This window comes from Engystomops pustulosus, chromosome 1, assembly GCF_040894005.1.
Source record: "Engystomops pustulosus chromosome 1, aEngPut4.maternal, whole genome shotgun sequence".
NCBI lineage: Eukaryota > Metazoa > Chordata > Amphibia > Anura > Leptodactylidae > Engystomops > Engystomops pustulosus.
Window position 1 is genome coordinate 177,443,121 of NC_092411.1, and position 13,386 is coordinate 177,456,506.

A 13,386-nucleotide genomic window follows, 5' to 3' on the forward strand; every position below is an offset into this window, starting at 1 on the left:
AGATAATCCTTTTTTATGTATTCTACAAAAAGTGAGCTAAACACATACACACACAACCAAGGTCTGCTTCAGGGCCACGTAGCTCCAGAGGCCATAGATAAATGGACTATTTTTAACATAAATGCTGGTGTTATTGGAGCAAATGACTGGTTCCCTTTCAACCGCATGTGAACAGTACAAAAAGATGCAAATGAAATAGTTTTTTTTTTCCCTATTCCCACCAAGAAATAGTTAAAAATTTTACTTTAATATATGTAATTTTTATATAGAGTAACGCTATATAACCCATTGCCATATACTGAATATATTGCATTTTTCTGTACAAAGTTGTCAAGTCTATGGGAGTCTGTTTCCACAAGCTCCATTTATGTACACGTAGCCTTATTCTGCAAAAAATAAGCCCTCATTTGGTTATATTTGTGGGGGAAAAAAAGCCCCTGGCATACAACAGTGGACAAATGCAAAAAATTGCTCTGTCGTACAGCGCTAAAACATGTTTGTCTTGAAGTAGTTACCATATATACAAGAGTATAAGCCTAGTTTTTCAGCACAAAAAAATGTGCTGAAAACCCAAACTCTGCTTATATACGAGTAAAAAAAATATATCAAAACTCACCTTTCCGGCTTTCCCCATGCTGGCTATATACTTGGGCAGGGGGCTGGCAGGCTATATACTGGGGGCAGGTGCTGGCTATATACTATGGGGCAGGGTCCAGCAGGCTATATACTGGGGGAGTCTGTGACCAATGCATTTCCCACCCTCAGCTTATACTCGAGTCAATAGGTTTTCCCAGGTTTTTGTGGTAAAATTAGGGGCCTCAGCCTATACTCGAGTATATACGGTAATAAGTAATGCAAGATGGATCAAGGGGGAGATTTACCAGTGCTTTTATGGCAGTTTTCTATTTAACCACTGGCCAACACAGTGCAAAGCTTTTAGCTTTTTATACTGGACTATTTAGCATTTGTGCACAGCCATGAATTCCACCTTTTGTTTTCTGTTTTTGCAGTACAGTTGATGTCCGATTGCAACAAAGGTTATGTAAAGGTCAAACAGGTAAGGTTTTCTAGAAAATAAAATGCTATTAAAGAAAATCCCTACGAGTCTTTTGGATTTTATAGATAAACATTTGTATCTAGTATGTGGACCATGTGCTATTTTTGTTCTCCCAAGAACAAGAGATCTTCGTGCTAGTGAAATGTAATCAAATCTTTGTATTTAACTAGTTACAGTAAGTGTCATTTTTGTAATGCAGGATAGTTATTTTTTTAAAAAATAAAATTCTTTTTTTTGGCCTTTACAAAGCGGGTTACAAGCAACCTTCTTTGCTTAAAAAGAGAAATCTGTATGGAGCCAAGTACAGACAAAATCCTAAATGGAAAGTGCAGAAAGTATGGGGCAGATTTACTAATTCTGTGCAAGTTTTAGTGCAAACCTAAATGATAGACCGGTATAAAGCTGCACTGTATTTTGGTTTAACACTACTTATAAATTTACTAGCCGTGTCATAAATTATGCTGAATTTTTTGTAAGCATACATTGTCGATTCCACTGCCTCTGTTTTGGTTCACCATATAGCTTTCTTACTTGGCAGCACCACTTGTCTGTAGAAAGTAAAAATGTAATGGGGGCGAGTAAAAGTCAGTATAATTACAAAGATGACAATTTTTTTTTTTTTTTTTTAACTTTTAAAAGACATTATGACCTTTTTTCAAAAAACAATTTGCAGAATCACCATATTTTGAGGCCAATATTTTTGTACACTTAGATGTACAGCACTGTATAAGGTATCATTTTAGTTGAATGAGCTATGATTTTCATTATTGCAAGTTTCATTTTAATATTTTGGGACACGCCTATAGTTAGCATGTTTAATATCATACCGTATTTTTCGGCATATAAGGCGCACAAAAAATCAATTTAATTTTCTCAGAAATCAAAGGTGCGCCTTAGGGTGAAGACACACATGGCGTTTTTGGGCCGTTTTTACTAAGTGCGTTTTCAGATCGTTAAAAACGCATCCGTTTATTAAAAACGCGTGCGTTTTTGTCCGTTTTTCATTGCGCAATTTCGGAAAACGGACAAAAACGCATGCGTTTTCAAAAAACACATGCGTTTTCAAAAAACCATGCGTTTTCAAAAACGGATGCGTTTTTTAACGATCTGAAAACGCACTTAGTAAAAACGGCCCAAAAACGCCATGTGTGTCTTCACCCTTACATATGAACCATACTTCCAGACAACAGCTGCCTTGAACTGTGCACGGGTCTGCCACCTGCTGGTCATTCATCCTTATAATCAGGTGCGCCTCATAATCCAGTGCGCCTTATATATGCACCTTACTTATAGACAACAGCTGCCTTGAACTATGCACAGGTCTGCCAATTGCTGGTCATTCATCCTTATAATCAGGTGTGCCTTATATATGAACCTAGACGTTTTAGCAGGCATTTATTGATGGTGCACCTTATAGTCCGAAAAATATGGTACTTCAATTTATTTCTGTTCTAGGGGGTGATTTGAACTTTTAGGTTTTTTATTTATTTTTTTTTTTAACTTTTTAAAAACTTTACTACATTTACTACCAACTAAGCTTTTACTTTTTAAAAACTTTACTACATTTACTACCAACTAAGCTTAGGGAGTTTGTTCACTGATGCAAAATTCTGCAAGTCTAATATATTTCAGTATTTTGGCATTTCCGTGGATCCAGGCTCTCAGAACAGCACACATTTGTGCATGTAACTCTGAAGATCTGTCTGTACATGGCTATATTTTTATAGCCATAATTTTTCTATTTTTCTATAAATAAAGCGGTGTGACTTTTATTTTGTGTTCGGAATAAGCTTAAAGTTGTCTATAGACTTTTGTTTGACTTTTGATTCTTGTTTTTATTCTCTTTTCTTTGTGTTGGTAGTGAAATTCTAGAATACCTTTATAGTGCAGATACTCATGGATGTTGGCATCCCCAATATGTCTAGGATTTGTGTGTGTTTGTTTTAAAGGGAACCTCTCATCTTTGAATTTCCTATGTCCCCACAGACACTAAACATCATATCCACTAACAGTTTTTATAAAATTTCTACCATTTATTGTTAAAAAGAAAACGTCAGCATGTGTGTTAAGCAAGGATCAGGTTTCCACCCTCTTCAGAAAACGCTTTTCACACTGCATCTCAAAAAAAACCTCCCTCCTATTTCTGTACTCTCTGACTTCAGTAAGCGAAAAGTGCGCAGTCAGCATTTTCTTCTGCACAGTGCAGATGGAGTGGACACGGCCGGACCTTCTTCGTTGCAGCACCTGACTGCTAGACGAGCAAAGAGTGGAGATGAACGCACTCAATCCGCACTGTGCTGAATGATCATGATGTTGTAATGGTCTAGACACTGAACAATTTTGAAAGAAAAACCGTGATACCTGTTAAAAAAGAAACAAATGATGAAAAGGCAGCACGAAAAGTGAGTGAAAAAACGGTGGTTTAATCCATAAAAGACGACGTTTCGGCTCGTAAGCCTTTCTCAAGTGAGGTTACAAGAGTAAGTGAACATATATATACTCTATCTGTGCAGTACAATAATTAATGCAAGATTCTCAATAAAGTGCATGATCGACAAAGTGCAGTGCTTCCTTCTAGTACATTCGAAAAATACATGATTACAGCATGTTGTGAAAGCATATAAATACATAAATAGATGTTATAAAAGTGAAAAACTATGCAAAGACCTTTCAACAAGGTAATTAATATGTGTAAAGTGCAGGTGCTACTTAAAAACATTACCGGGGCATGGGTAGGCATACTTTCAACACGGTTTGTAAACAAAGGTACTGCGCATGCTCGCACTATCCGGCCAAGGGTGTCAGTCACGCAAGCGCACAACTCTAGCCGGAAGCCTAAGCTTCCATCTTGGGTGTGGGAGACCAACCACCCAGTGTAGACATGCGCATATGCTGGAATACGATAGTGTGCACCATTTTAATTGAGGGCAACCAGCAGGTATAGCGTGTATCAGGTAAGTATATAATATAGTAGGAAAACCAGCCTGGCCGAAGGGTGGATGTGTCAACCCACAGCATGTCTACACTGGGTGGTTGGTCTCCCACACCCAAGATGGAAGCTTAGGCTTCCGGCTAGAGTTGTGCGCTTGCGTGACTGACTGACACCCTTGGCCGGATAGTGCGAGCATGCGCAGTACCTTTGTTTACAAACCGTGTTGGAAGTATGCCTACCCATGCCCCGGTAATGTTTTTAAGTAGCACCTGCACTTTACACATATTAATTACCTTGTTAAAAGGTCTTTGCATAGTTTTTCACTTTTATAACATCTATTTATGTATTTATATGCTTTCACAACATGCTGTAATCATGTATTTTTCGAATGTACTAGAAGGAAGCACTGCACTTTGTCGATCATGCACTTTATTGAGAATCTTGCATTAATTATTGTACTGCACAGATAGAGTATATATATGTTCACTTACTCTTGTAACCTCACTTGAGAAAGGCTTACGAGCCGAAACGTCGTCTTTTATGGATTAAACCACTGTTTTTTCACTCACTTTTTGTGCTGCCTTTTCAACATTTGTTTATTGGAGGGTCCCTCTTCTGGCCGGGACCCAGTACGGCTTTGCACACAACTAGCTCTTTTTGGCTAATTATTCTCTAATAACCGCTATGCTGCTTGAACTTTCTTCTCTGTTAAAAAAGAAAGAGATATATTATTGTTATGGGACCTAGATTTTTTGATGTTGGAATTTGATCCAGGGATTTATTCTGCCATAATGCACTATTCGCTTATTGGCATCATCCTTATGTGGGTTTTGCTTTCATCTGGATCAACATTGTAGAGGTTTTGCTTGAAAGACCTTCTTTATCTAGCATGAAAACATAGTGACATCGAAGCCGTGTTAATACTGTACTTTTGAATTATACCTTCTTTTATTTAGATAGGAACAAACCCAAGTAGTGTTGACTCCGTGGACATTGGTAAAGGTCAAGAAGTCCAGCTAAAGCCTGGTCATGTGTTATATATTGTAAATAAATTGTATCCTTACACTATCGAGTTTGTTAGAGGAGCGGGAAGCTCCAAAGCAAAAGATGCCCCAGAGACCATGAAAAGTGTAAGCAAAAGGTGCCTTGAGAGCCCACAAGATGATTCCTTGAAATGCCCAAAATTTGAAGGTGATGATGGACTGAACAACCAAAGTAAAGAGAAGCCACATCATACTTCTGAGGTATGTTAACATGCTAGAGAAGTGTTAAAATAAAGAACATTGCCCAAGTTTTGATTAAAATAATTTGTACTACTCACCTTTCTGGCTTTTTTTTTTTTTTTAATGAAAAAGGTAAATTGTGGCAATAAAACACTACAAAGCTGCCCTGTTTAAAACTATTAGAGGTTGGGTTTTGACAGGGCTTTGACATCAGCTTCAAGTTATGCCACTGTTTACACGGGTTAAAGCACATGATTGCCCTGTGCTTTAGATGCATGAATCAAGTAGCACAAAACCACAGCCATACACTTTTTAAACCAGTCATTTACAGGCTCCCTTCATGCTCACTACATAAGTGCTGAAGGGAGCAGGGGGGAGCGCAAGACGGTGTAACAAATCTGTAAAGCCAAATCACAGGGAAGCTAGTGTAGCCTCTAAGGGTCATTGGCATACTTTTACAAGTTTATTTTGGAAGGAAGTATACCATGGATAACAAATATAAGAAGGTTTCCAACTAGTTTAAGTTGCAAACCAGAATGTTCAACTTAAAGGGGTTGCCTGGGCTTATCCTTACCTTCTGCAGTGCTACCAATGTCCCATGCTGCCGCCCATTACTACTGTGCCTATGTTTGTTTACAGAGGCAGGCTCTCCTCTCTGACTACTCCCGCTCGCCTGATGCAGGATTAGATGCAATGCTGTATCCGGCATGCGGCTGTGGACGGATGGGCGTTCCTGCCTCTGTAAACAAACAGCAGCACCAAACTCACTGGTGGCAGCACAGGACAACTGGAGCTCCAGAGAAGGGAAGAATAACTCTTTCTTTTCCTTTTTTGTTTTTACAGCCAACCAGGACAGTTAGATCGTGTTTTTTTGGAAGGCCCAGACAACCCTTTGAATACCAATAGGAATACCCACCTTCCAACGTGTACAATCCTAATACCAACCACAATATAGATACCAATACACTATAACTCCAGTATAGCAAAACAATTATTCCAATCTTTATTTATACATAATATGGCAATCAAAAAGATTGAAAAGATTAAAACAGAAAAGAATCCACAAAGACAAAAGGTGTGGTAGCGGTCTTATCAAATACATATGCATCCACTATCAGATACTCAAGTAAACAAAACCAGAATATACACTTTTAAGTATAGATAGTCATATTACCCACCCGGGCGTTGCATGGTGACAAAAGTTTGAAGAACACTAATTGACCACCACCACAGCACCCCAATGAACGTTTCGTCGTCGTTTCCTCTTGGGGGTGTGTCCCTACCCTTTTAAAGGTACTTGCTAGCATTTATATCACTAAAGCACCAGCCCCCCGGGTAGGATATAAAATATTTTTCTAGAATTGCCTTCTGTATGTTGCAACTTTGCTACTTCAGATGACTCTATCTTGAGTACTATCTGATTTGCTGAACCATGCTTGTGCGTCATATTTAAGCAAGGAATCTCATCTTTCAGATCGCATCAGAATTGGGGTCCCATGAGCTACAGAATCTGAGACATAGTTGCGAATGCAAGCTACAGATAAAGAACTAATTTTCAAATCTGTCTTTATCTGCCTGTGTCTCTGCTTTGTTTTCTCTTTTGCACAGTCCTGATTTAAAGATAGGAATCTCCTCTTTACAATACCACCATTGTAACAGTTATAGGTGCAATAGAACCCTCCAATCTCCATAAGTGATTCATCTTGGGGACAAAGTTTCTCACTCCATTTTTAATCATGAAACTTATCAAAATCTGGTTGGCTCAATTCTAAGGATGTCACAGAGGTTATTTTGGTTTCATTGCTTTTGGTTCCTATTTTTTTGTTCTAATCTGTATTTCTTGTTTACGGCATAGGATAAAGGCCAAGGACACTGGAGTCAAGGATTAAAGGTTTCCATGCAGGATCCAAATATGCAGGTATCACTCATAGGGATACTTTAAAACAATTTCCTTGACCCCATAAGAAAATAGGACTTTTTGGCTACACTCCAAAAGCAATAACTTTTTTTTATGTTTCTCAGTTTACAGAACTGTACAAAAAAAATTGACTTACTAGAAGCCCCATTTAATATTCCATGCAATATAAAGTTACTCCCTATACTAATAAGGTCAACAGACTGAAACGGAGAGGGTGCCGGGCAGTGGTCTCGCTCTCCAAATTGTCACTGTTGTTTAATCCTGGTAATGCTTGTCATTGCACTTCTGGTATTGTCTATGCATTAGTAGTGTGCTCTGCTTATAGTATATTGGACACCAGATACCTATTTTCCTAAGGTAGTATATATATACATTTATTAAATACAAATATACATCTGATATGTCTCCATTTCCCAGCACCCATTCTGAGTTTGTGCATTCCCTTTTTTAAGATGTAATTAATAAAAATGAATTTTATGGTGCTATCTTTGAGTCCTCTTTTTATGCACTAATTTGGTAGGTTTATGTGTTGTATCTGAAAGGTTGAGAACCTATAATATTTGTTGATTCCATTATAATATTCAACATTTTTACATGCCACAATATTGGTAACTTTTTATTTTTATGTTACACAGGTTTTCAAAGATGACAAAGTGGTGGTGATAAAGGATAAATACCCCAAGGCCCGCTACCATTGGTTGGTTTTACCATGGCAGTCTATCTCTAGCCTCAAGATGCTGCGTACAGAACATCTGGAGCTGTTGCAGCACATGCATGCAGTGGGAGAGAAGGTCGCTCAGAAGCATTCGGCTGACAGCAAAGCACCATTCAGGCTAGGCTACCATGCTATTCCCAGCATGAGGTAAGACTGCTTCCATCTCCACCATAAATAAGGCTGATTACTGACAAATCTCTTGAGTGACACATAGGGAAAAAACATTTTTTGAAAAAATTTCCCCTTCAGCATATGATTACAGCAATAACAAATTTTACTTTTGCACATGTTATTTTTATGCATCGTTGTTTTCTCCGATTTTCTTGTTGAAGTTGCTGTGTGAGGTCTTAAAGGGGTTATCCCAGCTTATGAAGCGATCTCTTATCCACACCCTTTAGAGTGGATCCCCATTCTCTGAGGAGTTTGGAGTCCCATCCTCGTGATCATAGGGAGGGGTCCCAGCAGGCGGACTCTAAACAATCACCTTGTTATCCCCTATCCTGTGGAATGCATGTGACATATATATATGAGATTATAGTGTTGAAACAGCACATTCTTATTCGCCAAATGCGGCCATGTCTCCTTCAATTTTTTGTCGAAGCGGTCCAATAACTCGCTGTTGTATTGTCCAGTGATCGTTCTTCTTTTTTCTAAAAAAAAAATCTGTGCCGATGACGTCGTTCACATCCCAAAAAATTGTTGCCATGACCTTTCCAGCCGATGGGACCGTCTTCGCCTTCTTTGGAGCACATTCTTCAGGAGATATCCATTGTTTTGATTGTTGCTTAGTTTCTGGTGTGTAATGATGAATCCAGGTTTAATCCACGGTGACAACTCTGTGCAAAAACGCCTTCGGATCTCGCTTAAATTGCTCCAAACACTGCTTTGAAGTTAACAGCCGCATCACCATGCTGTATACCATGAGCAATCGCGGCACCCATCGGGCCGTCAATTTTCATCTGCAACTTATCATGTAAGATATTAATTGCCATTTCGGTCGACACACCTACGGCCTCTGCTACTTCGCGCACTTTCGTTTGTCGATCAGGGAGCATCATGTCGTGGACTTTTTGAATGATTTCCTTGGTAACCACGTCTGTCGGGTGTCTTGGTTGCTCCTCACCATGAACTAATGTTGGCCCATGTTTAAATTCCTTGAACCAATATCTGTTTTCCATCTTCGTGAAAATCATGAAACACATATTACTCAAATGGCTGTACAATGAATACCACTTGAATGGACCAGCACTCCAAACATTGTTGACTAGTTCAAGTGAAGTTTATTCCATTTGCAGCAAAGCTTTGGTGTGCAACACCTTTGTTGAATATATATGCATTTTGTTTATATCCCCCCCCTTTTTTCAATCAATGTTGTTTATTACTGTAATATAGTACGTATTACTGCATTTATGTTTTTATTTTAGTCATATTCATTTGCATGTCATCAGTCAAGATTTTGATTCTCCCTGCCTTAAAAACAAGAAACATTGGAACTCGTTCACTACCGATTATTTTGTGAACTCTAAAGGTAGGGAATGATAAGTTGCCTGCGTTTTGTCTTGCATAAGTTGATATTATTTTGTGATTATTAGGTTTCTATAACAAGTGGCCGTGGTTGCCATCACTCATTACACCACCTTATTTGTTATGTGGACAGTCTCAAGAAGACAATGATGTCATTCCGTATTTGAGGAGATTTAGCTTTAGAAAGAAATTGATCTTTAAAAGCTGAGTACAAATGACCAGTCAGTAGGGAATAGCCAGGCAAGGATTTGTCTCTCATATTTGGGAAAACGTACCTGGCATACGGGACACAAAGTAAGGCTACATTCACACTCATGTATGGGGGACGTATATACGGCCGACGTATGTACGGCCTATATACGTCCCCCATACACTTCTATGGGCTGACGGCATCGTACGGGAGCGGTACGGTGCGGCACCGTAGCCGGGGAAAAGATGACGTGTCCTATCTTTTCCCGTATTACGGCGCCGTTGCCCATACTTTCCTATGGAGAGGGGCAGAGGTGAGCGGCGCTCACCACCTCCTCCTCCTCTCCCCGTGCTGCCGTGCTATGGTGCGGTGGGCACACGGAGGTGTGCATGTAGCCTAAGCCAGAGAGAGAAATCCTTGGCTTGAAGGATGCCAAGACTGTACAAGAAGGTCACACTGCGCAGACTGCAGGATCGTCGGACGAGGGCGCGCAGCTACGAGCAGCTGTGCGCCGAAGATGGTGAGTAGGAGGAGAAAAGAGGCTACCAGGGCGTGGAGTAGCAGTGCCATGTAATCTCAGATGCGGATACTCCACGCCAAAGTAGCCGCATAATAAAATTTGCATAAAAGTTTGATAAAAGTTACTAAAAAAGTGCGGGGACGTGAGGATTAGCCCTTAAAAGGGCTATCCTCACGTCCCATTGATCCACCTACCACCCGATCTACCTTTATAGGTAGATTTGTGGTGGTAGGTTCCCTTTAACACCATGTTGGATATTGCCCTCGGGCATATTTGGCAGGGATTTCAACTTTTTAAAGATATTTCATTAACTCCACATTTCGATCTGTGACAGCCTTGGTAGGTTTCTGCCTCAGAGTCATTGAAAGGCCAACCCCAGAAGGCCTGCAGCATCATTTTTAGGATGGCCACAGTGGGAACCTCCAGCTGGATAACTCCACTTACCTTGATGGCAAAGCCGTATCCCTTACTATTTTGATCTGAAAGGGTGCCCGTCGTAAGAATTTTAGCTGCCAACAACCTCTTATATTGAAGTGACATTAATGATACATTTTTTAAGAGATTCAGGGTTGCATGTAAAAAAATAACTTTTCTGTCTCTTTATATGCAGCAAAGAGTCATGTTGGCTTGTCCCCTTCTCGGCTTGATTAATGCCCCATACGATAGGTACATCATCATAAGTCACTTTAAGCAGCTGCAGCTCCGACTTGTGAAGATGTACCTGGCATATGGAACACAAATTAAGCCAGTAGGGGTAGGCCACCATGATTATTTGCAGCATACCAATGACCTCAGAGACAGAAGAACATGGTTGTGATCACCTCACTATCCTTCATAAGAGGTTGTTGACGGCTTGTGTGCCTAAAATCTCATGACAGGTTCCCTTTAAGATCTAAATAGTCAAGGTAATTGAAGCCATCTGGCTAGTGCCTCCCTGCACAAGATAGGAACCCCTGCTGCATGGCTATTACCTTGTATACTCGTGTATAAGCAAGAGTTTTTCAGCACAAAAAAAACAGTGCACAATATGATGCGGCAGTGTCGCCACTGATAACGTCATAGTGTGCGCCGATCGGCAGAGCACATGGCTGTACCTCTGCCGGCTGTTACAGCAGAGAGAAGAAAGAAGAGAAGCTGTAAGTTTATTTTTTATGTGCTGGGCCTGGCTGTATACTCAAGGGGGTTGACTTTATACTACTGCTGGCTGGCTATATTCTGGGAGGCTGTGACCAATGCATTTCCCACTCTCGGTTTATACTCGAGTCAATCGGTTTTTCCCAGTTTTTGGTGGTAAAATTAGGGATATCGGCTTATACTCGAGTATATATGGTAATTAGAAATTGATGACAACTCGTTGTTTGGTCATATAGTCCCAGACTTTTTTCATGAAGTTAATTAAAATACAAACCTGCAATACAGATGTCATAGGTCCCTAGAGGTAGACAAAGAGGGCTGGGAGGCCTGGGGAGAGGGCCTTAAGTAATTGACAAGAACAGAGAACAGTCTGGAGGGGAGTATTCTGCAATAACGTCTGTGACAGAAGTTAGCTGCCATATATGCTCTATATATATCATTGTCAGTACTGCACATACACTTTACATTTCAATTTGTCTTGCTTTTTACACCACATGTTCTTGTAATGTGCCAATATTGGTGACCTCAATTACGGTTATTTACAACATGTTCTTATGTCTCATACTAAGGATATTTCAATTGCATATGATGTCTTCCTTTTGTATTAATTCATACTATATTAACACGTTTAAACTTTCTTCCCTCAGAGGTTATGGATATGGTAAAATTACAGGGGAAAGTGACAGTAAAAGATGGAGCCACAGAACTTCTGAAGACTTCTCTCCAGTGTAATGTGTGCAAAGTACAGCAAGCCACTATCCCTCAGCTAAAGGAGCATTTAAAGAGACACTGGACCTAATGCAGGGCTGACTACATGGCAATATATTGTTTTTGCTGCATAATGACTCCTGGATTTAAATGTTCTCAATTTACTGTGAGTTGTTGTTGTTTGGAAAAATATTGGATTCATTTTGGTTTATACAAGATACTAAAATAAATGTAACTGGAATGGTGCTTTCTGTAATTAAACACCTGTAAATAAAGCACAGTTTTATAGAAAACTCTTTATCAATGGGAGAGTACACCTTCAATCCATAGCAGAGTTGTGATATAAACCAAACAACCAATGCTGAGCTACATTCACCATTTTGCTTTCCCTTTATAATCTTTTAACCCCTTAGTGACCAAGCTCTATTTTTCAAAAACTGCATGTGTCCCTTTATCCAGTAATAACTTAAGCACTCTTTAACTTAAGTGTTTTTGAGTTTGTTTTACCGTGACATTTTGTACTTCAAGTCAGTGGGAAAATTTGGTTGATATATTTAGCATTTATTTATGAAAAAAGGTGAAATTGAAAATGGCAAATTTTTTTCAAAATGTTTACCAAACTTCAAAATATTCTGTTTTTCAAACTGATAGTAAGTATTTTGGGCAGCAAGACATTTACCATATCTCAGCTTTGTGTTGGTGTATTTTAGTTTGTCCTTTTATTTTGACACTAGAAAGATCATAAATCAAACAGCAATCTCTCAAATTTAAGAAAATGTTATCATGTATTTCAACCTCCCCACTACCACTCCACGTACATATATGGCAGCTTTCACTATGACAGATTGCAAAAAGAACTTTTATTGATGTCATGACAGTAGCCAACTTCAAAGGACTATGTCTCCTGAACCCTGGCATCTAGAAATGCATTTCTGGTGTCAAATTAAACAGGAGAATCTCCCCTTTCATATGCATGCTTCACAGAGCCAGATATATCCACCCTTAAAGAGTAACTGTAAAGGTTTCTTGTTTTCCACTAATCAGTAGCTCTTGGGTTGTAAAACTACGATGACTATTATCTTGTGCTGCAATAGCTGCTTCCTCTCCATCTACTGGCAAGCCCTGCAACCCGTCAGAGAAACAAAGTGTAAAGAAACTATGGATTCATGGTAGGGGAAGAGCTGCTGCTCCCTGGTCACAGAGGAGGAGGTCATGTGACAGTGAATGCAGCAGTTCTGGAAGTGTCCAAGACTGTGAATACAGCAGAGCTGGATGTGTATGCATATGTACCTCACCATTCTGTGCAGGAGACAAGATCTCCCCTGTTCCCTAACAGTCCCTCCATCCCAGTCTGTGATTCTACAGAACTTCCTCTGTCTCTCTCTGCACCTCATGCTGCTCCCCTCCCCCACCTAGTCATAAGCACTATCAGCTCTGTGTAGATAAGCTATTAACCCTTAGTTCT

General features: G+C 39.6%; 1 protein-coding gene across 6 annotated transcripts in view; it reads left to right on the plus strand.

Annotated features, from left to right (window-relative positions):
* The window catches only part of APTX (aprataxin), a 21,136-nt gene extending 8,911 nt beyond the window's left edge, over positions 1 to 12,225 (plus strand). For all 6 annotated transcript variants that reach the window (XM_072113963.1, XM_072113960.1, XM_072113959.1 and 3 more), the window contains exons 3-8: positions 1,011 to 1,057; positions 4,946 to 5,233; positions 7,068 to 7,130; positions 7,766 to 7,992; positions 9,270 to 9,373; positions 11,861 to 12,225. In XM_072113963.1, coding sequence (XP_071970064.1) covers positions 1,011 to 1,057; positions 4,946 to 5,233; positions 7,068 to 7,130; positions 7,766 to 7,992; positions 9,270 to 9,373; positions 11,861 to 12,012 — 881 coding nt within the window. In that variant the 3' untranslated portion in view covers positions 12,013 to 12,225. The remainder of the gene's footprint in view (positions 1 to 1,010; positions 1,058 to 4,945; positions 5,234 to 7,067; positions 7,131 to 7,765; positions 7,993 to 9,269; positions 9,374 to 11,860) is intronic.
* Positions 12,226 to 13,386: the final 1,161 nt, after the last annotated feature.